Here is a 20176-nt window from a genome sequence, read left to right as displayed (position 1 = left end):
ACTTTCTAGCGTAAGGCCCAGCAAAAATATTGTGAGATTGCATAGTAGGAGAAATAGATTACTCTACAAGGAGTAGCTTTTATGCCATCCTCTCAGACCTACAGGTTCATGAAGCAGAGCAGCTCCCCTTTCTTTCTTCTGCCCTTCCCCAGAGTGACCGATGAGGTTGGTACCTGCTCACCCCTTCTCTGTGAGGGTAACGTCCTCCTTGCACATAGGGTTTGTATCAGTGCAATGGGTCACCACTGGGTTCTTTTCATGATTTTAATAAAGGTATTTTTGACAGACCAGCCAACATAGGTCTAAACTGGGAGATGGATCATTTGTTCTGCTGTCTGGGGAGAGGCCATGTGTGTATGCAGTGTGACACAGCATCCTCAACCTGCTGAGATACATCTTTCCAAAGCGTGTTGTGCCAACCTTCTTGTTTTAAAGCTTAGCTGCATTCTATCTTGCTGGAAGAAATATTTCTGCATCAGCTCCCTGCTCTAGGAAGGGAAAATGATAAGATTGCAAATATTTCCATGGGTTGGATGATGCTGCTACTTGCTTTTTACCCAGAAGAGAGAAAAGTTGTTCTTCTTGTCTGTAGGAATGACTTCCTCACAGTCAGACATGGAGACTTCTGTCCAGGCCTCGCTTCAACGAGCTGATAAGGAAATCAAGACAGCTCTAAAGAAACTTGTGGACTCAGCATCCATGCTGGTGACTCTTCCATCAGGAGTACGAGGAGGAGATGGTGGCCTTGGCCTTCCTGGCTCTGTTCCTTCAGGTCACTCAGAAACAGCAGCCGGGCCCTCTGCACTAGTTCACGAAGCCAGTACCCAAACCCAAACTGCTGGAGGTCATGGTAGGTTTGGCATGAATCTGGAAAATGTCCCATGGGAGGGAGTCAAGACAGACAAAAACATTGAACGCGCCAGTAATGATATTTTTTTCCTTTGTTTTTCTGTTCTGTTGTGTTTCAAGCCGTTGCAGATGAATAGGGGACATTCAGACCCAAAGAAATGTTAGGTTAGGGTTAGATTGGACACAAGTTTGGGGCAGATCTTTCTGGAAACAGAAGGTGTTTGAAAACTGTCTCTCAAGTAGAGTTTGGGCCATTACTTGCCCACACTGGACTTCCTTCAGGGTTTCAGGGGCAGAAGAGGGGGTGTCCCTCCTCTACAATTATACAAGTCATTTGGGTTTTGATTTGGTGGGATGAGTAAGGGAGGTTGCTTTTTCTTTATTGTTTGCCATAAACAAGCTGGAAATGTGTTTAACACCCCCATATCAACTGCCAGAGACTTTCTAGGCGGTTGGGTGCATCAGGTTCACCTGCATTTCACTGGCCCTGGAGCTTTAAGAGACTCCTTAGCAGTCTGTGTGTGACTAAATCCAATGATGTGCATGACTGTGTCTTGCCAGGAGAACCAGTCTTTCATCTTTGCATTGCTTTTTTTAAATACATGAATGACGGGCAACCCTTCCACTCTTCCTTCTGCTTCTGCCATAACAACTTGTCTAAGCTGTCTCTGTGTCAAGCCAGAGTAACTGTCCTTCACCAGCATCAGCTTAAAAGGACAATGTCAAGTAGCCTCCAGCCCTAAACTCCAAATGCTGTTTAAAAAAAAAAAGTATTATTTTCTAAAACTTAACAGAGAGAGAAATATTTCACGAGATCAGGCCCAAAATGACTTCATTTAAAAAATGACAGGGCTTTATAACCTTTTTTTTCCTTTCTAGTGGGAAATCATCTGTGAAAATAATCCTCTAGTGAAGCAGGATGACTCAAAAACACATAAGTAAAATGTCATTTAGCAGATTATTTCCTTAGTCATAACCGCAGAGATAATAGAACAGTGAATGAGATGGTTTTGCAGTCCTTTCATCTGAGACAACTAAAGGTGTTCTTAATATGGGGAATTACTTTAATAAGACAGAGACGTGACAACAGCCCCTATGATCACATGCTTTGAATAAAAAGAAGGCAAACATTTCAATAGTCCCAGCAATAGGAAAGAATGATCCCACCAACCTGGGATCTCTGCCCCTGCCAGTAATGCCTTGAGTAACCATGTTTTCCATCCCAATAGTGCTCATTTATGTGGTTTCTAGACACTGCTGCTTTTTTTTTTCCTAAACCAGACAGCACCAAACATTCCCAGAGTGCTCCCCAAAAAGGCCCTTCCTGCTGGGGAGAAGACTCCTCTTGATTTCACCTTTTCTCCTCAGATGAAAAAGGACACATGATGCACTTTCTCTTAGGGGCTAACTATAACAGTCATTATCTAAAGACAATCAGGTACTTTTGGAATGGATCAAACCAATTTTTGAAGATATATTTGATAAAATAATAATAACAGAAGAACGATACCTGAGCTGCCATCAAGCTGCACCTTCTTTTTGTTTTCTTTTTCCTATAAACCCAGCATGTCAAAACTTCTTCTGGTGTAAGTTCAAGTTCAAGGAGGAAAGTTTCAAAGCAGCCAGTGGAGATGAACCAATGCTGATGTTATAACATCACCAGTTGCTCCATATTAGCAAACCTCCATATTATCCCCACATTAGTTGTGTCCCTAGCCAGGGCCTGCCTTTATCACCAGTTTTACATGGACGTAAGCGAGCTCATTTCACTGGTGGTGGCTGTGATCACACCACTGAGTCAAGAACAGTTCTTACGATGCAAAGTTTAAACGAAGCATTCATGCGTACAAAGCTAATGCTGGGCGCTCCTGGGGGTATCTAAAAGACACGTAGACATGGTGCTTAGGGACATGGTTTAGTGGTGGACATGGCAGTGTTAGGTTAATGGTTGGACCCAATGATCTTAAGGGTCTTTTCCAACCTAAATGATTTTATGAGATGCTGGAGGGAGTGGAGCATCTCCCTTATGAGGAGCGGCTGAGGGAGCTGGGGCTCGTTAGCTTGGAGCTGAGGAGACTGAGGGGTGCCCTCATTCCTGGGGATCCATTTGGAAAGGGCAGTGTCAGGAGGAAGGAGCCAGGCTCTGCTCTGGGATGTCCAATGCCAGGACAAGGGGCAATGGTCCCAAGCTGGAGCATAGGAGGTTCAACCTGAACATGAGGAATAACTTTTTCACCATGAGGGTGCCAGAGCATGGCCCAGGCTGCCCAGAGAGGTTGTGGAGTCTCCTTCTCTGGAGACACCCAAACTCCTGGCCGTGTTCCTGTGTGACTGCTCTGATGATCCTGCTCTGGCAGGGGTTGGACTGGGGGAGCTTTCGAGGTCCCTTCCAACTCCTGACATTCTGTGTTTCTGTGATTTCATCATAGCCATGAGTTGGAATTCAAACACCATTAAATTATCTCCTGTAAAGGTTGCATTGAACTCACACTGTCCTTCCAATCATCCTATTTTCTCATGTTCCTCCCAACTGTCTGTCTTATTTGTGTTTGTGTGCATTTCCTTAAAGAAATGTTTTGCCCATGCAATGTGCCACCATTCAGTCTCTCTGATATTATTCAAGCCCTTTGCTTCATGTGGTCTCCTCAAAAGGGCCAAATTCTCCTCTCAGCTTCAGTGATTTCACCCAGCTGAGTTCAAACGGACTCAGCTCTTGCACAAGGCAGACTAGAGATGGCTCCAAAGGTTTGCTTTGGGTTTCAGGTGTGCCTTCAGAGGTGATGGGCCTAACTTGTTCTATTTCTGCTGTCAGGCAAAGCACAAAGGCAAATACCAGCTGAAGAACCGAGTGTGCCAAAGCCCAGCCCTGGTCTTTTCCATGAAGAGGTGGCTGCTGGAGATGAAAGCACTCGGGAGCGCACTGTGCCTATTACCAGGTAAATACTCATCTCAGTACACAGATTTCTGAACGTGGCAGGCTTTGTGGTGACAAAAGCAAATCTTCTGTGGTAGAAGAAGCAGGTGGTGACTTGAACTTACTCTTGTAGGTTTGTTATGAGTTTTAGAAACCTGTTACATATATATTGTGCAAGGAAGGTAGAAAAGGTTGGTGAGAGATTGATTCTCTGTCCTCAAAAAATTATTCTTGTATTAATTTTAAGTAAATAAATCTTTTTTTCTGGTGGTTAAACATGCGGATCAATGGCAGGGTGTAATATCTCTGCAGTTGTATGTGACTGTGTCGTGATCTTTTCTCTTGGGCTTCATGAAAGAACATCACCAGCCGCGGGGGCAGGAGATTGGTACAGAAGAGAAGGAGATGTGGTCTGGGATGTACGCAGTGAAGTTTATATTGAGACCACAGAAAGGACACGTGTGTATAAGACTGAGGAGAAGACCCCAACAAGTAAGGAAGAGTCTTGTTTTTCTCTCCCACATCCCATGATTGTTATCATCCTTTCTTTTGGTGATAGCTCTTGATGACTGCTTTTTTAAAATACTTCCATTTTTTGAGTAGTATCTGTTTATTAAACAAAAAGTAACAGATAAGCATGAAAACCAGTATAAAAAGCCCCAAATATATTGCTGTGCTGTCTTTTGGCACTAACCTAATGTCACATTCTCGATGGCTAGTCCTGTAAATCCCATTTGAGTAACTCAACCTCCATGACCAAAGTTATGGTGTTGTCCATGCACCACACCCTTGTGTCTCGCCAGGTCCTCCCTACATGCAAGTGACAATAGAGGATGTGCAGGTGAAATCCGGAGAGCGCGCCAAATTTCAGGCGGTCATTGAAGGAACCCCTCAACCTACAGTTTTGTGGTTTAAGGTAAGTACAAGAATCCCTCTGGCTGAGAACGAGGACCACAGAAAGGACCTTAAAGCAGCATCCTCTGTTGTTCTTTCACCCCACACCTCTTACACTGATTCTGGGTCATATCTATGGACTTTGACCGTGCCACCAGCCATGCATCTCACTCTGTGTTGTCTCCAGTGTCCTTTTGCAGAGAGGGCAACCAAGATGGTTTTGCAGACCAAGATGGGCAGGAGGGGACATTGGTGTCTGTCTGAGAGCCACCAATATGTGTGACATAGTTCTGGGATCAGAGATGGGATTATTAAGACATAAGAATGGTTTATTCCAATTGTCAATATGAGCTCCAGGTACCTTTCCCATAGCTAATGAGTGTGACTCAGGACAATGAATATCCCATAGAAAGGAAGGAGAAAGAATTTAATTGAATATTGTCATGCCTCTGAATAAGATAAGGTTGTGCTATAATGATTGTCTGTAACCCTTCTGTCCAAATAAGTGGTTTATTTAGTTTTATTTCTGCATGAGAAGTGCAAGGATGAGCTACTCAGACAAATAAAATAACCTTAAAAACCACAAGAAAAATGCAAAGAACCCCCTCCCATGCACACACACATGCACACATCTGAACACCCCAAAAAGAATAAGAGCAAGGCAAGAATATATGATGCACCCTGTTAATATTCTCACAACCTCTGACAATTTCAGCTCAGAGTTATCCCAAGCTGGCTGAACTTTTATCTATTCTATTCTATATCTATCTGTTTACCAACCCATAGTAAAACTCTCCACATGCTTACTTAGTCTCCTCATATTTACCACAAGCTTCATACATCTCGTACCAGGAAAAGTGAATCCCTGTCTACTCAGTAGACTTATTCATCCGTCTGCACAGCTCTATCATGTCATGTTGCTAGATCCTCCCTTCCACACTCTGGGCAAACCAAGGATTTATAAGATGAGGCTTTCTGTCTTATTCTTGAATTCTTTCCTAATAATTTCTAATGTCAGGTGCTTTTTGACTGTCACCAAGTACTGAGCTGGTGCTGTAGTGATCTGCTGTAACTCAAATGTTTGCTTCAGTGTAACAAGGAAAAGCTCAGATCCTGACATTTCGTGTGGGGGAATAGAGTTGCACCACTTCACATTTATTGTATCATATACATTTATCTGGCATTTTACTGCCCAGTCAGGAGGTCTTTACAAGGTCCTTTTGCAAATCTTCATATTCTTTGTCACGCACACTCCTTCCCATCCCTTTTCCATAGCATTTATGAACATATTAAGCAGCAAAAGTGTCAGCACAAACTGGAGATCGGGCAGGAGCAGAGCTGATCCTCGTGCTCCCTGGGCTGGATGCCCAGCATGGTGCACTGGGAGAGCTGCAGAATAAACCACATAGCCCTGGTGATCCCTCCCAAGCCTGTATTCCTATGAATGGGCTGTAAAATAAAAATGTTATTGAATAGTGTGGAAGTAGAGAAAGTTTGACATCGGGGACTTCTTCAGCCAGCATTTTGTTAGTGAGATTTGCTACCCTGAGCGATCTGTGTTGTAGCTCTGCTCCTGCATCTCATTTCTTGAAGAGATGTCTGTTTCCATCTTGTATTCCTGGTGCCAAAATGTCCTTCTCCTCTTTCAGGGGACGTCATTGCTGACAGACAGCAGCAGGGTCCACCAAGGAAAGGAAGGAACAACGTATTTCTTAATCGTGGACAACGCTGTCTCAGAAGATGGTGGTGTTTATACCTGTGTTGCCAAAAATACAGGAGGGGAGGTTTTGTGCAAGGCAGAGCTTATTGTATACGAAGGTAAAGTCATTCTTTCAGCTGCAGGAGCTGCTTCTGTAGCCACTGCAGTGTGTACTCTGTTGATACATCTGCTGGTACCCATACAGTCTCTGTCTCTATTCCTGTGTAGAGTTTGTATAATCCCAGTATGGCAGGATCCAGTATAGGGGCAAATGATCTATTGACCTATATGTATATGAAAATGAGGGGTTTTATTCTGTGCTTGAGACTGCATGACGAACTGATACAGAAATACGTGGGGCCATGCCTCTGGTGGTGTTCTGCTCTTTAACCTGGATCTTCTGATTTATGTCAGCTGAAGATGCAACCCCACCGTTCGTATTGACAGGCTCTGTCATCAAACAGCTCCACTTAATTCTGTGCAGAAGTTTAGAGGACCCCTCAATATTTTCCTGCCTTGAATTATCCTGTAATAACTTTGCATGCTGTTAGCAAGGCCTTGTTGTCTGAGTATTAACACTTGCATTTTTCTTCATTTCCAAAGCTAAGAAAGACCAAGCTGCAAAAAAAGTGGCCACCAGAAGAAAGCTCCATTCCCTGTATGAGGTGAAGCAGGAGATTGGAAGGTAAATGCATTTTCCAACTTAATGGGATGATTAAAGGAGAAAATCTGATTGCCCATCTGAGCCTTTAAGCATGTGCAACCATCTGGAAGTACCAGTAGAGGTGGGAGGACATCCCATTGCAGGTCTGCTGGAAACACATGGCTGAGGTTTCTGACTGAGGAGGGGAGGGTCCCTGCAGCCCATGTGTCCTTGTTCCTTCAACCAGAAAAAATACCAGCACAGGCTGACAGGGTATGTGCCCAGGTATGGTTCCTTGGCAATGTTAACATCACAAGCCCATACAAAATCACAGAATATTAGGAGCTGGAAGGGACCTTGAAAGCTCCCCCAGTCCAACCCCTGCCAGAGCAGGATCACCCAGACCAGGTCACACAGGAACACAGCCAGGGGTTTGAATGTCTCCAGAGAAGGAGACTCCACAACCTCTCTGAGCAGCCTGGGCCATGCTCTGACACCCTTACAGTAAACAAGTTTGTCCTCATGTTCAGGTTGAACCTCCTATGCTCCAGCTTGGGACCATTGCCCCTTGTCCTGGCATTGGACATCCCAGAGCAGAGCCTGGCTCCTTCCTCCTGACACTCGCCCTTTACAAATTTATAAACATGAACGAGGTCACCCCTCAGTCTCCTCTGCTCCAAGCTCAAGAGCCCCAGCTCCCTCAGCCGCTCCTCAGCAGGAGATGCTCCACTCCCTCCGTCATCTTTGTGGCTCTGCTGGACTCTTTCAAGCACTGTGTCCATCCAAGGGATCCAAGAGCATCAGCCTTTGTCAGCATAAGGTGATATCACCTTGAATGCAAACAGCTTCTCCTTTGGAGTGAAATCGTTGCTTAGTTTTGGAGACAGCCAGGAGAGGGCAACAGCACCTCATATACATGAAAATCAGCTTTACTGTGTCAGAGAATTTAAGCAGCAGGGAGCTGTCAAAGGCTGAGATGTGGAAAGTTCTATAACTGCTGTGCCGAGGGCTTTGAACCAACTCTGAGCAGGGTTTGTCCTTTGATTTTTACACAGGGGCTGCTTCAGCTTTGTGAAACGTGTTGTGCATAAAGGGAACAGAGTGTCTTGTGCTGCCAAATTCATACCATTACGAAGCAAAACGAAGGCTCGAGCGCATCAGGAGAGGGATATTCTCGCCTCTCTGTCCCATGACAGAATTACCAGGCTCCTGGATCAGTTTGAGACACGGAAAACACTGATTTTGATTCTGGAGTTGTATCCTTTTCTGAGCTGCCTCTCTGAGGAGGCTGGGAAGTACCAGGCAGAGATCATTTATTAAATAACTAAGCAATTAACCAATTATAGGTTTTGTCTGGAATAAGAGGACACATATAATCTTTTCCTGCACTGTAGGATAGCAGAATAGCTCTGTTGGGTCCTCACTAAAGAACTGTTTCTACTATTTTAGGAAAAGCCATAATACTTACATATGTGACTGTGAATGCATTGTTAAGCACCAAAACTCTTTTCTGAAATGTTTAGAGGCGAAGGACTTTGTTTCCATGAGGATCCAATCTGGATGAGCACCAGGACAATGCAATGCAGAGCAGAAAAGCCCATATCCAACAGGCAGATTTTAGCACAAGCGACAGCATGCTCCTGCTTCAGGGTGCTTTAGAGCAGCCCAATTCTGCAAGAACACTGCTGCAATAGAGACATTAATGAAAGCACATCACGTTACCTACGATCACCTCGTGAATTCTGCTGTTAGCTGGATAACGGAGAAAAAATAAGCTAAAAATAAGTGAAATACTAGTGCTGTTTTCCCTTAATTCTGCTGTCAGATGCTCCAGCGAAGAGCTCCTCGACCGTTTATTCAAGAAGAGTGTTGTCACTGAAGCAGAGGTAATCTTTCTGTCTCATTTGAAAGTCCAGAGCTGGTGGGTGCCACCAGAGCATCTTCCAGCTGCAATTTCCTTTTTGCATAGGAGGAATATCTTTGTACCAGGGATAATGTGGCAAAACAGAACCAGACTTTAAAATGTGTTCCCACTCAGTTGATTTTCTACAAGGAATAACTAGGAACAGTCAGTGGGTTTGACCACCAGCATTTCATTCAGCCTAATACAGGCCACACTTGCTCCATTAGCATCATTTCTTTGCTATCTGTCACCTGGAGCACCTGTATCTTCCCTCACTTAATAACACTTTATCCCTTCACAACTGTACTTCTATCCATTCCCTTTCAGTCTCAAAACCAAGGGCTGAAATTATGGTTTCTAAGGTGCTTTTTTTGAGATTCTTGGTGCTCAAAGTTAAAAACACTTCATATCTCCCATCTAATAGCCTGTTGTCCCATATTTATTGGTAAAATTGATTTTTCTTAGAAATACTCAGATGGAAATATCATAGAATTATAGAATAGCTTGGGTTGAAAGGGACATTTAAAGACCAAACATCACTTAACACTGCAAAATACCAAACTTAGAGGACTTCCAAAGCTGAAGCTTGCTGTAGATCTTCATTCCTTGTTCACTCACAGTCAGATTGGATTTATGCATGGTCAAGAAAGCAGGTTTACAACATAGTTTTAAAATGTGTTTGTGTTTTAGATGTATTTGCCTGATTTACATCGAGCCAGAGCTGAATCCAAGTTAGATAAGTCAGAGAGTTGATAAGGTCCAGCAGGGCAATGTGGTCACACATAAAGCACAGCTTCATTCCATTGAGTAATGTTTGGTTTACATCTTATTTCAGCTGCAAGACTAATATAAGAAGTTAATTCTAGTTTTAAAAGTATTTCTAGTTTCATCTCTCCCTCTCATATATATTAAAAATGTTGATGGAATCAGGGATCTTCCTATTTACTCTTCATGTGCAATAAGTGTCTAATAATTGATTTACTTTTTAGGTCAAATTGTATATCAAGCAAATTTTGGAGGGAATCAAATATCTTCACGACAACAACGTCCTCCATTTGGACATTAAGGTAATGTGCAATGGCAGGTCCAGCTTCTCATAGCCTTTTATTGGTCAGGGAATAGTCTTTGTCTATTTGAATTATTCTTACTGACAACTGAAAAATATTCCCTGCTTTCAAGAGAAATTTCTCCCTTTTCTTTTTATTCGATTTTCCAGCCGCTGAATATCCTCATGGTTTATCCTGAAAGGGAAGACCTTAAGCTCTGCGACTTCGGATTTGCGCAGAAGATCAAGACCTTTGAACCTCAGTTCAGCAAATACGGGTCTCCCGAGTTCGTTGCCCCAGAAATCGTTTGTCAGTCACCAGTGTCAAAAGCAACCGATATCTGGTAACCTACCCCCTTTCTGAAAACCTTTTGCCCCAGATTACTTGAATTTCCATTTATTGTTAATAAGTAAATGGAGTGGAGTTAACACAGGAAACTGAAAGTGAACATTGAGAATCCAAAGCCCATCAGGGCTCTTTTAAGCTCCTTCTGTCTACTTTATTCGACCATAATTGAACTCTGACAGCTAATTAATGCAAAGGAGCATCTTAGAGAAGATGATCTTTATTAGAGGCAGCAGCTAGGGAGAATGATCCTAAGAGGCTTTCTAGAAAAGGCAAACAAGCTCAGAAAAGCCCATTTTGAGTCTTCTCCACTATCTGTGCTTGATTACTTGAGAACATATTTTTTTTAAAGCTGAAAGAAAAAAACTGAAAGGTGAAAGCACTAGATTTGGGGATTTATTTTCCTTGGAAAGGTGGGGAGATGAAGGCAACTTAATGTGCCAGGGTATGTAGTGGCAGGAAAAAGGACTTTGTGCTTAGAAGGAGGGAAAAATAGTGACAGACACCTGACATTTGTGTTCCCTCTCTCCTCAGGGCTGTGGGAGTCATCACCTATTTAAGGTAAAGAAATCTTCTTGGAAAGACTCATTCAATATCCAGTCAGAGCCCTCCAGTCCCTTCAAGTGAGGGATCTGTAAGCATTTGTACTTCTGTCATCTTAACAGCAAATGAAAATCTAACGTCTGTCTCCTTTCATTTTATGGTGGTCAATAAACAAGCTTGACGTGCAAGTCTCCATTTGCTGGGGAGAACGATCGAGGAACCCTCCTAAATATCCAGAATGGGGAAATTTCATGGACCATTCCTGATTTTGTTCACTTGAGTGAGGAGGCGAAGGACTTTATCAAAGGGATCCTACAGCAGGACCCCAAGTGAGTGCACGTTTGTGCTGCCTACAGCTACTGTGCAAAGATGTTGGTGTCTCAGCAGCTCGGCTGTTTTGAACAGCAGAAAGCTGGGCAAGATGTTGTGTGTTGTGCCCTAATTCATCTTTATTAGTCCCCAGAACATGACAGTTTGCCAAATTCGGCCTGTTTCTGGTACGGTGATGTCTTTACTCCCTGACTCCTCCAGGCAGATGAGTTTCTGAAATGACATAGATAAGTGGGAAGAGCAAGGACTGATATAGAGGGAGTTAGATGAGAATTAAATGATGTTAACCCCACTCGTTAAGCAATTTCAAGTACAAAAGGCAGCTTGAAGGCATGTTCGCAAGCACTTGCTTTTTAATTTCATTTCTTTTCATTCTGTCTGCTGCCAAAGCTATTTTCACTCCAGATACCTAAGGAGTCAAAGTTACTCATAGGGCTGCTCTCAGCACCCTTGCTCCCTGCAGAGTGCCGTGGGGTCCTTCTGAGCATTTGCAGGGAGTCTCAGACTGTAAATAGAGGATTTTTTAATCTCTAAGGAAGGAAACCTTGGGTTGAAAGCCTCTGCCTGTCTGTTTGGCTTCTCATCTCCAAAACAGCAGCCTAAGGACATAGACAAATATATATGCATGTGTCCACGTGAAGCAAACACTGTCAGGAACGTCTTGTGGTTGCTGTTGGAAGTGACTTGCTACTAAAATCATGGTCTTTTCTCTTATCAGAGCCAGGCCTAGTGCTTTGGACTGTCTTTCCCACAGGTGGTTCATGGTAAGTTTGTCCTGGCTCTTTGAGTCATTAAAATATTGAGGTTGGAAGAGATCTTTGAAGGGACAGCTCTTAAAGATCACAGAGTCACAGAATCACAGAATGGTTTGGGTTGGAAGGGACCTTAAAGCTCATCCAGTCCAACCCCTGCCATGGGCAGGGACACCTCCACCAGCCCAGGCTGCTCAAAGCCCCGTCCAACCTGGCCTTGGGCACTGCCAGGGAGGGGACACCCACAGCTTCCCTGGGCAACCTGGGCCAGTGTCTCACCACCCTCAGAGTGAAGAATTTCTTCCTAATATCCAGTCTAAATCTTCCCTCCTCCAGTTTAAATCCATTATCCTTCATTCTATCGCTACCTGCCCTTGTAAAAAGTCCCTCCCCGGATGCATGATATTATTTGCAGGTCTAATTTTTCTCTTGGTGTCCAACTTTCTGTCCTGTAGAGAAGCTCAGGCGTGACTCTCCAGAAAGAGGAGACACATTGGTGTTCCCATGCTAAGATATCTTTCCTTTCAAAAGATAAGGTTTACTACCAAGATGAGCAGATACAACATGTCTGTATAGAAAGGAAACTGTGGCTTCTCAGAGCAAAGTTATAGTTTACATTCCAATGCCTTAAATCTCTAAGGAGAAGAGCTAAAAATTATATATATATAAAAGAGGAACTTAATGACATTGAACAGGGCTTGCTTTTATCATTGAAAAGCTGAGATTGTCTACAATTTAACCACGAGGGGATTGTAGCATTTGGTCTATTGTAACTTTCCTAAATTTAACACTTCTGGAAGGAGGGAATCTTAAAAATAAAAACCTATCAGGAAATGAAATCAGGATTTTATAACCAATGGTTTTCCTCTCATTCCACCTGGCAGCATAATCTCCCCCTGGAAGCAGCTCACTTCATTAATACCAAGCAGCTCAAATTCATTGTGGCTCGGAGCAAGTGGCAGGTGAGTTGGCTTTAATCTATGTTGGTTCTTTTTAGTTATGCATATTTTTAATTAAATTTGCATCTTTTAATGTCTATTGGGCTAGGAGAGTAAACACAGCTTGGCTATGAATGGGGAATAAGCCCAGGAGAGAGTGGTCGATGGATGTGGCAGAAATCAATTTTTTGGGATTTTGCTGCCTGGAAATCATCTGGTCTAATGCCAATGCCTGTAAGACACACGGTTGTGTCTAAGTTCGGCACCTATGGCACCTACAGCTGCCTTTGCAGTTGGTACTGAATTATAGACAGGTCCAAGAAGATTCCTCTTTTCCCGAAATTGTCTAAAATAATCAGATCAACCGCCTCCTGAAGATGCCTGTTTCCCTCTGTTGGCTGTAAAGGGAGGGCAGGTGCTCAACTTCAACTCAGATGTCTCACACAGCAGAAGTTAGAGCAGACGAATTGTGCCTCCTACAGTATGGTGGGTCTTCTGTTGGCCTAAGTCACTGTAGGTCATGCTGCTGTCAATGGCTTTAAGGTCATTTACTCCAGCTAGGCTCTTACCTGATGTGTTCCATTAAAAAACTCGTTGTGTTTGAAGAACTCAAGCAGAGTCCTGCTTCTCTGTTCACAACAGCAACTATGTCCCCTGAAGTCAACATAGTTTCACCACTGTGAATGAGAGAAGAGGAAGACTTGGAGAGCAAATGAGGCCCAGACTGATGATAGGTACAAAAGGGTGTTATTAAACATGTTACTAAACTAGTAGGTGTGGTATTTAGGAGTGAAGAAGGTCATATTTGTATGCGTGCTTTACCATACTCCCACCGTGTTTCCGTCTGATTGTGCTGCATTTGGTTTTGCTTTTCAGCGGTCTCTGATGTGCTATAAATCCATACTGGTAATGCGGTCCATCCCAGAAATCCTGGAAAGGACTCACGACAACACCTCCCTGGCCATCTCCAGACATCTTATTGAAGAAAGCACTTCATCCAGCACCAGCGGCTCCTCTTCAGACAACGAGAACTCGCATTTCCCCAAGAAGAGGCACTTTGGCTCTACACCCGAACTGCACTTGTCCATATTTGATGCACCAAGCCATCAGGAGCCTCCAAAACATGCAAGTGAAGAGAAGCACTCCAAAATTCCTCCAGTAAAACCCATGAGGAGGAAGTATGCTTCAGTGAAAGCTGAGGAGGGGGACAAATCACCTACAGAAAGCAAAGAGCTCATGGCGAGTATCTTAAAAGAGGAGGAGCTCCATCCCAGTCTTCGAGATGAAAGAGCAGAGCAGTCCCAAAGAAGCAGTGCAGCTGAACCTTCATCGGCGAAGGCTTCCACATCGCATCTACAACAGAAAGAAAAAGCAGATGTATTATTACCTGATAAGGACAAAATTGAAACGGCTGGGGATGGGACAGAAAAGCCGCCTGTCTGTGTTCCTCGACAGAGCGTCATTAAAAGCACTTTCTACAGCCAAGCAGCTGAGCTACCTGCAAGGGGGCCTTCCTCACCGGGCAGGGAGTTCAGAAGACACCTGGACAGAGCCAGAAGGACTTTCCGGAAAGCTGGATATTCAAAGGTGCCCCTCAGTGGTCTCCGTGAACCCCTTCTAGAGCAGTTTGAGCTGGAAGAAGAAGAAGAAAAGTCTGATGATGGAGATGACCGCAGGGAAAGTCTGCTTGGTTCCTTGACCAAATCAGCTTCATTTGATACTGCAAGGAAACCACCACATCCTGCCATCGCTGGTGCCAGCCGAAGCCGTTCCCTGGATGACTACAGGCTGAGAGCCTCCAGATCAGTGAGGGAACAAGATATTTTGGAAGAAGACTGCGATATAATGCCACAGGAAAGTTGCCCTGAAGGGAGCGACCACTGCGACATCTCTGCAGAGCCTGGCAAGAGAAGTTCTGTAGACACTTCAAAGAGAGAGGACTTTAGGAAAGCCAGCAAGGATTGCTCAGCAGAGCAGCCCTCTCCTTCCACACAATGTGAGGGTAATGGGTGCCCGGCTGTTTCTGTGCAACAGCTAGAGAGACTTCCAGTGTCACCTCACAGGAAGCATTTACTGAAGAAGTCAAAAGCTATGTACATGGAGGAGGACGTTGAAGATCTGGGAAGCAAAAGCCCCATTTTAAGTGCCCAGTGCTCAGACATAACTGCATCATCAGCTCAAAAACATGAAAGCCTGGAGGCTAAATCTCCCCCTGGAACTGTTTTTCAGGAGGGCAAACAGTCCATCTCAACCCCCATGCAGTTAGAGACCACCTCCAAACCAGCCCCTACAAGTAAGGAAGGTGTGTATCTGCCCCAGGAATCTGCTCATAGCACCGATATCCATCCAGATATAAAAGGCGGAAGTTTCCTTATCAAAAGGTCAGCCCCACTTCCACCTTGGAAAGACAAAAGGCAGAAACAATCACACGAGGAACCTTCTGCTTATAGTGCTGCCAAATCTGATTTCACGGAGAATGAAAGGTCTGTGGGTTTAACATCTCCACAGACAGAAACCGATTCATTTCCAGTACGTAAAGACAAAAGTCAGGAGCTTCCTGATCAAAGAGTCCCAGCAACCACTGCCTTGGAGGGCAAAAGGCCAGGTACCCTAAGTGCTCTGCAAGCAGCTGATGAAGGTGCTCATCAGAAGCTGAAGACCTATAAAGAGGTGAGATCTGCTGTCCTGGAGGACGAAGGACCAGGTATTGCAGAAACAACTGCACTGCCAGCCAGTGATGGTGAAAGCCAAGTGCACAAGAGGGCTCCTGTTCATGTAGACACAGCGTCAGCCATACTGCAGGGAGAGCGTCCCGCTGTTCTGAAAGTCCCACCACCAAAATCAATGTCGACTTCAGACTCCAGCAGAGCACAGCAGGCTGAGAGGGGATGGCTGGCTCATAGCAAGGAGAGGATTGCTCCTCTGAGGAGTGAAGGTTCAGCTACCACAGAGATTGTTCCCAGTTTGGACCATGACTTTGAAATTGAGGGAGCTGAACCCCAGAAGGCTTCTGAAGGCAGTGTCACGGTACCTGCTGCTCTGGGGAGCAGACACCCAGCTAGAACTGTGTCCTCCCAAAAGACTGGCCTGCCTTTGGTCTGTGTGAGTGAAAAGCAAGAACATCCAAAGGCATCACTTCACAGGGAGGTGAGATCTGTGGTGACAGCGAGTGGTAGCCCAGCAGCTGGGCACTCTGCAACTGCTCCTTTCCCCAAGGCTGGACATCAGGCGTTGGAGCAACACAAGGCTGCCTGTCCCAGTGGCAGAGTTTCTGCTCCAGATGTCTTAAGTGCTTCACAACCAGATGTTGCTCCAGCGTCAGTCTATGAGATAGAATATGATGAACATCCAGAGGTTTATGGTGAAGGTAGAGGCATTACCTTAGAAAGTGGAAGTTGTGATGCTGGAAGAACTGTCCCACCATCGCTCCTCAGGGATCAAAGGCAGGAGCTCTCACATCACAGGTCTTCTTTCTACAGTGATGAGGAGTCAGCTGTGCTGGAGGGCTTAGTGGATGAGATGGTTTCTCTCTCTGAAGAGATGAATGTTTGGGCAGAGTCAGTTTCTGGTGAGGAGGAATGCAGAAAGAGAGTCTCTCCTCTCACAGAGATGTCCTACAAAGGCCCAGGTAGCCAAGCCACGGACACCTCCTTCCATTCTGTCCAAGGGAGTGAAAGAGAAGTCTCTGAGCTGGATTACCTTGCAGGACCCTACCCTGCCATAAATGAGGAAGCAGTGGTACTGGAAGGGCAGGGAGCACAGACAGTTCCTTGTGAATGTGAGGATCTCGAGGACTTGGCATTTGAGACTGCCCCTTCTAGCCAAGCAAGCTTTTCCTCAACAGATAGCTTGGACACTGGAAAAAGACCCAGCCAGGTGTCAGTGAGCAAGGACACCGGTAAACACCCGGAAGTTTCTTTAGTGAAAATCAAAGACTTGTCAGATGAAACACCCAGTCTTGGCACCGGGCCCCAAAAATTTGACATATCAGAGGTAGAGCCCGCCTATCTGAATTTCTCTGACTTGTATGACATTGTCTATTTTCCATTTGAATTTCTGAACTACAGGAAGCCACAACCCAAACCGACTGGTAGGCGGTTTATACCTTTTGGTGAAAGGGCAAGGTCACCTCCTGCAGGACATTTGCATAAGGATAAAAGACTGTGCATCAGGGAGGAGGCAGAGGACAAGAACAGGAAGAACCATTTGCAAATATCTGAGAATTCAAAAGCAACAAACTTATTAGCCATGGGGAAGGGGTCTGAGGGTCATAAAGAAATGTATGGCCCCCAAAAGGACTCAAGTGGTAAGCAGAAAAGCTCCTTCTACAACAAGACAGGACTCTTCAAGCCATATGCAAGGTCTCATTCAGTGGAGCACTCAGTGGAGCAGAGTCTGAAGAAGAAAGTAAAAGCTTCTGTTGCCCATATTTCAAGAATCCTAAAAGGAAAGACATCACCTGAGCCAGAGGCAGAGGAAGGTAAATGTTTTACTCTATGCCTTCATAGATTTGCTGCTATCACTGGGCTCTACTAAATCTGCCTTTTCTTTTTCCCCCTACATATCTGAGGCTGTGGTTAGATCATCAATGCAGAAGTGGCAGTTATGAAATCAGCACTGGCTCTGTTATGGGCTCACTGCAGTGCAGAGTCAGCAGGGTTAATCTGCTGATGGAATTGGCTTAAATTCCCCAGTCTGGGTTTGCACAAAAGCAGACCAGGGCTGGATGACGCTTGCAGTTTCTTCTGCAGTTATCATCTGACCATGGTCAGTCTTTAAAGCTAAAGGGATGGGGAGAAGTTGGTGAGGTCAGCCTGGCTACCCAAGTTGATGACACTGGACAAAAGAGTCTGTCCCTTCTTCTCTGCCATCCTTAGATACATCCTGTTCTTCATTCTGTTTGCCATAGCTGTCACAGCCTTCCCTGTTGACTGAAGGCTCATTAATAAGGAAAACTGTAATGGCTGAGCTATTTAAGCGTGAACAACAGAACTGTCTGCTGTAAATGGATGTCACAGGGAGAAGGGTGGCCTTGAATGACTTCTCATCCTTTGTCAAAACAGAATTTGGGGAGCTGGGAAGAGAGGCGGTAGAAAAAGAGCTGTTAACAGGGGCTGAAGGATCCCTGAAGAGGAAATCGGCACTCTCTTCATTCAAGTTACCAAGCCTCACGTCAAAGGAGAAAGGTATTGCTATGGCATAAGTCATCAATTAGCTTTATCACATAGTATCACTAATGAACATGGCAGTGTTGTGTGAGGCCAGTTTCTAAGGATGGGTCTGCAATGATTGTCTTGAGATGAACTGGACCATGCGGTATGGGCCAGCCTCCTCTGTTTGCATCGTAACTACGTCCTCGCTAAAACCCTCTTGCCTTGGCACTGCTTGCAAATTGGAGCCATTCTAGGAAGCTGCTGCAGAGGAATAAATGTGTGTGTGAGCTAGAAAGAAAATAAATGGAATATCCAAGGGTGGGATGGCAGAAGCAGGGAACTGTGAATTCCTATGCTCTGGTGCTGCGTGCATGTGTAAGGGTCAGACACGCTGTTACAGAGCTATGAAATTAAAAAGTCATCAACTGGCATGTCAGCAAAGCTGAACTTGCTCTTGCCCAGGCAAACTTCCCCCTGGCTGTAGTGGGAGCATTTTCTGAGGTCAGGTTAATGCCCCAGTATGCTGCAGGGCCCAGCCAAGCACTGGGAAGGGCAGGTGGGCAGCTCCTGGGCACTGCAGAGCAAAAACCCTGGAGAAATGCAGAAGAAAACCTGAGCTCCCCCTTTCCCATTGGGACAGCAGCAGATTTGATGCTCTATGGGAATTTTTCCTCCTTCTGTATCCATTTTTTTATCTCTTCTTGTTGTCTTGATCTGATCCCCTCATCCTCAAAATATCATCATTTAGTTTTGACCCCACATTTAAGCTAGGGCAGAAGAAAACTCGTGTGGTGACATGCTCCCTCTCCTCCAAGCTCTTCTGCTGCCTTAACTGTACCAGAAAGTGGGCAATGCAGGTGTTCCCCATGGATCTTCCAAGGTCCATCCTGTATGAGCAGATACACTGCATCCATGGGGCTGAATGGAGCTTCTGCACCTGTGTGCCCAGGGGATTTTCCAACCGATGGCCAAAGGGAGGCCTGAGCATGAACCAGAAATGTCCTTGAACCAAATAAAAGTGCTTTCTTGATGTCTTGCATTCACTTATTTTCTACACAGCCCTCCTGGCCACTCTAAATTGCTGCTTTTCCTCCTCTTTGCAGCACCTTCGTTCACGGAGGAGCTCATCGACCAGGCTGCTGCCGTTGGACAGTGCGTGACGCTGTCGTGCCGGACAGCAGCCCAGTCCTCCCTGCACGTCAACTGGTTCAGAGGTGATGTTGGCATCCTTCTTTTCGACACCTCGGTATGAATTTGCAGGGTATTTATCTCTCCTACCTCCTGCCTTTCAGATGGGATACCTGTTCACAGCAGCAGTCGGATCCTCATCTCGGCCACGCTCAAAAACTTCCAACTCTTAACTATTCTCTCTGTCAATGCTGATGATTTTGGTATTTACACCTGTGTGGCCACGAACTCCGCGGGCTCAGCATCTACTTCTTGTGTGATAAGAAAAGCAGGTAAGAGAAGAAGTAGCTAGGCAGTATTTTATTTATATTATATTACATTACATTACATTACATTAATCATATCAATGTTTTATGTTTTATCTTATTTTATTCTATGGTCAGCAGTGTGTGTAGAACTGGTCAACTCTTGAGGGTTTATCCACCATCAGACTGTTGGTTTTTTGTTTGCTCTTGTGCTAAATGCAAGGACCCAGTAGAGATCACAAAACTTGAGAGTTAGAGTGGATTTTTTTTTAACAAAGAGGACTTCTGTAATACCTAATGCAGCTGGCATTCAGGAGCAAGGACAGCAAGAGAGATGCTGAGGGTCAACAGCCTTCAAAAACCTAATTTACTCTGGCAAGCAAGTTTTGAAGATGAAAGCAGGCCAGATTTGGAAAACAGTAGTGCTTCTGCCCAAAAATTTGATGTGTAAATACCTGTGAGGTGAGATTTCTGCTCACAGGTTCAGGGCACAGCCTCTTCTTTGCCCGCTCTGGTCCACAGCCACAGCCCTGGCTGTCTGGGAGTGTGGCACATTTTGCAGAGTTCATTCCCTCCTCTCCAATTTTTAGGACCTCTCCTGGATTCAGAAACACTCCAGTACCCATCTGGTTCTTGAACCAGGCTTTAGAATCTTAATACTGAGTTTAAACTAGGCATGGTTACGTTGCTGATTCACTAAGGAGGTGTGTGTATATATATATAAAATATATAAT

General features: G+C 44.8%; 1 protein-coding gene across 1 annotated transcript in view; it reads left to right on the top strand.

Moving 5' to 3' along the window:
* Positions 1–19469, top strand: part of LOC104540754 — a gene marked incomplete at its 3' end in the record, with an annotated part of 41271 nt that extends 21802 nt beyond the window's left edge. The window contains exons 9-26 of the mRNA XM_010184631.1: positions 593–850; positions 3662–3785; positions 4122–4255; positions 4567–4679; positions 6307–6480; positions 6965–7041; positions 8055–8255; positions 8825–8885; positions 9892–9969; positions 10119–10291; positions 10828–10854; positions 11013–11165; positions 11885–11930; positions 12803–12880; positions 13733–17336; positions 17920–18042; positions 19113–19223; positions 19302–19469. Of these exons, the coding sequence (XP_010182933.1) occupies positions 593–850; positions 3662–3785; positions 4122–4255; positions 4567–4679; positions 6307–6480; positions 6965–7041; positions 8055–8255; positions 8825–8885; positions 9892–9969; positions 10119–10291; positions 10828–10854; positions 11013–11165; positions 11885–11930; positions 12803–12880; positions 13733–17336; positions 17920–18042; positions 19113–19223; positions 19302–19469 (5703 nt within the window). The remainder of the gene's footprint in view (positions 1–592; positions 851–3661; positions 3786–4121; positions 4256–4566; positions 4680–6306; positions 6481–6964; positions 7042–8054; positions 8256–8824; positions 8886–9891; positions 9970–10118; positions 10292–10827; positions 10855–11012; positions 11166–11884; positions 11931–12802; positions 12881–13732; positions 17337–17919; positions 18043–19112; positions 19224–19301) is intronic.
* Between the last annotated feature and the right edge of the window lie 707 nt (positions 19470–20176).

The sequence above is a fragment of the Mesitornis unicolor genome, unplaced genomic scaffold (assembly GCF_000695765.1).
Source record: "Mesitornis unicolor isolate BGI_N332 unplaced genomic scaffold, ASM69576v1 scaffold11625, whole genome shotgun sequence".
In the NCBI taxonomy this organism is placed as follows: domain Eukaryota; kingdom Metazoa; phylum Chordata; class Aves; order Mesitornithiformes; family Mesitornithidae; genus Mesitornis; species Mesitornis unicolor.
The sequence above is the reverse complement of the archived record's forward strand: the minus strand, read 5'-3'. Positions and strand labels throughout refer to the sequence as shown.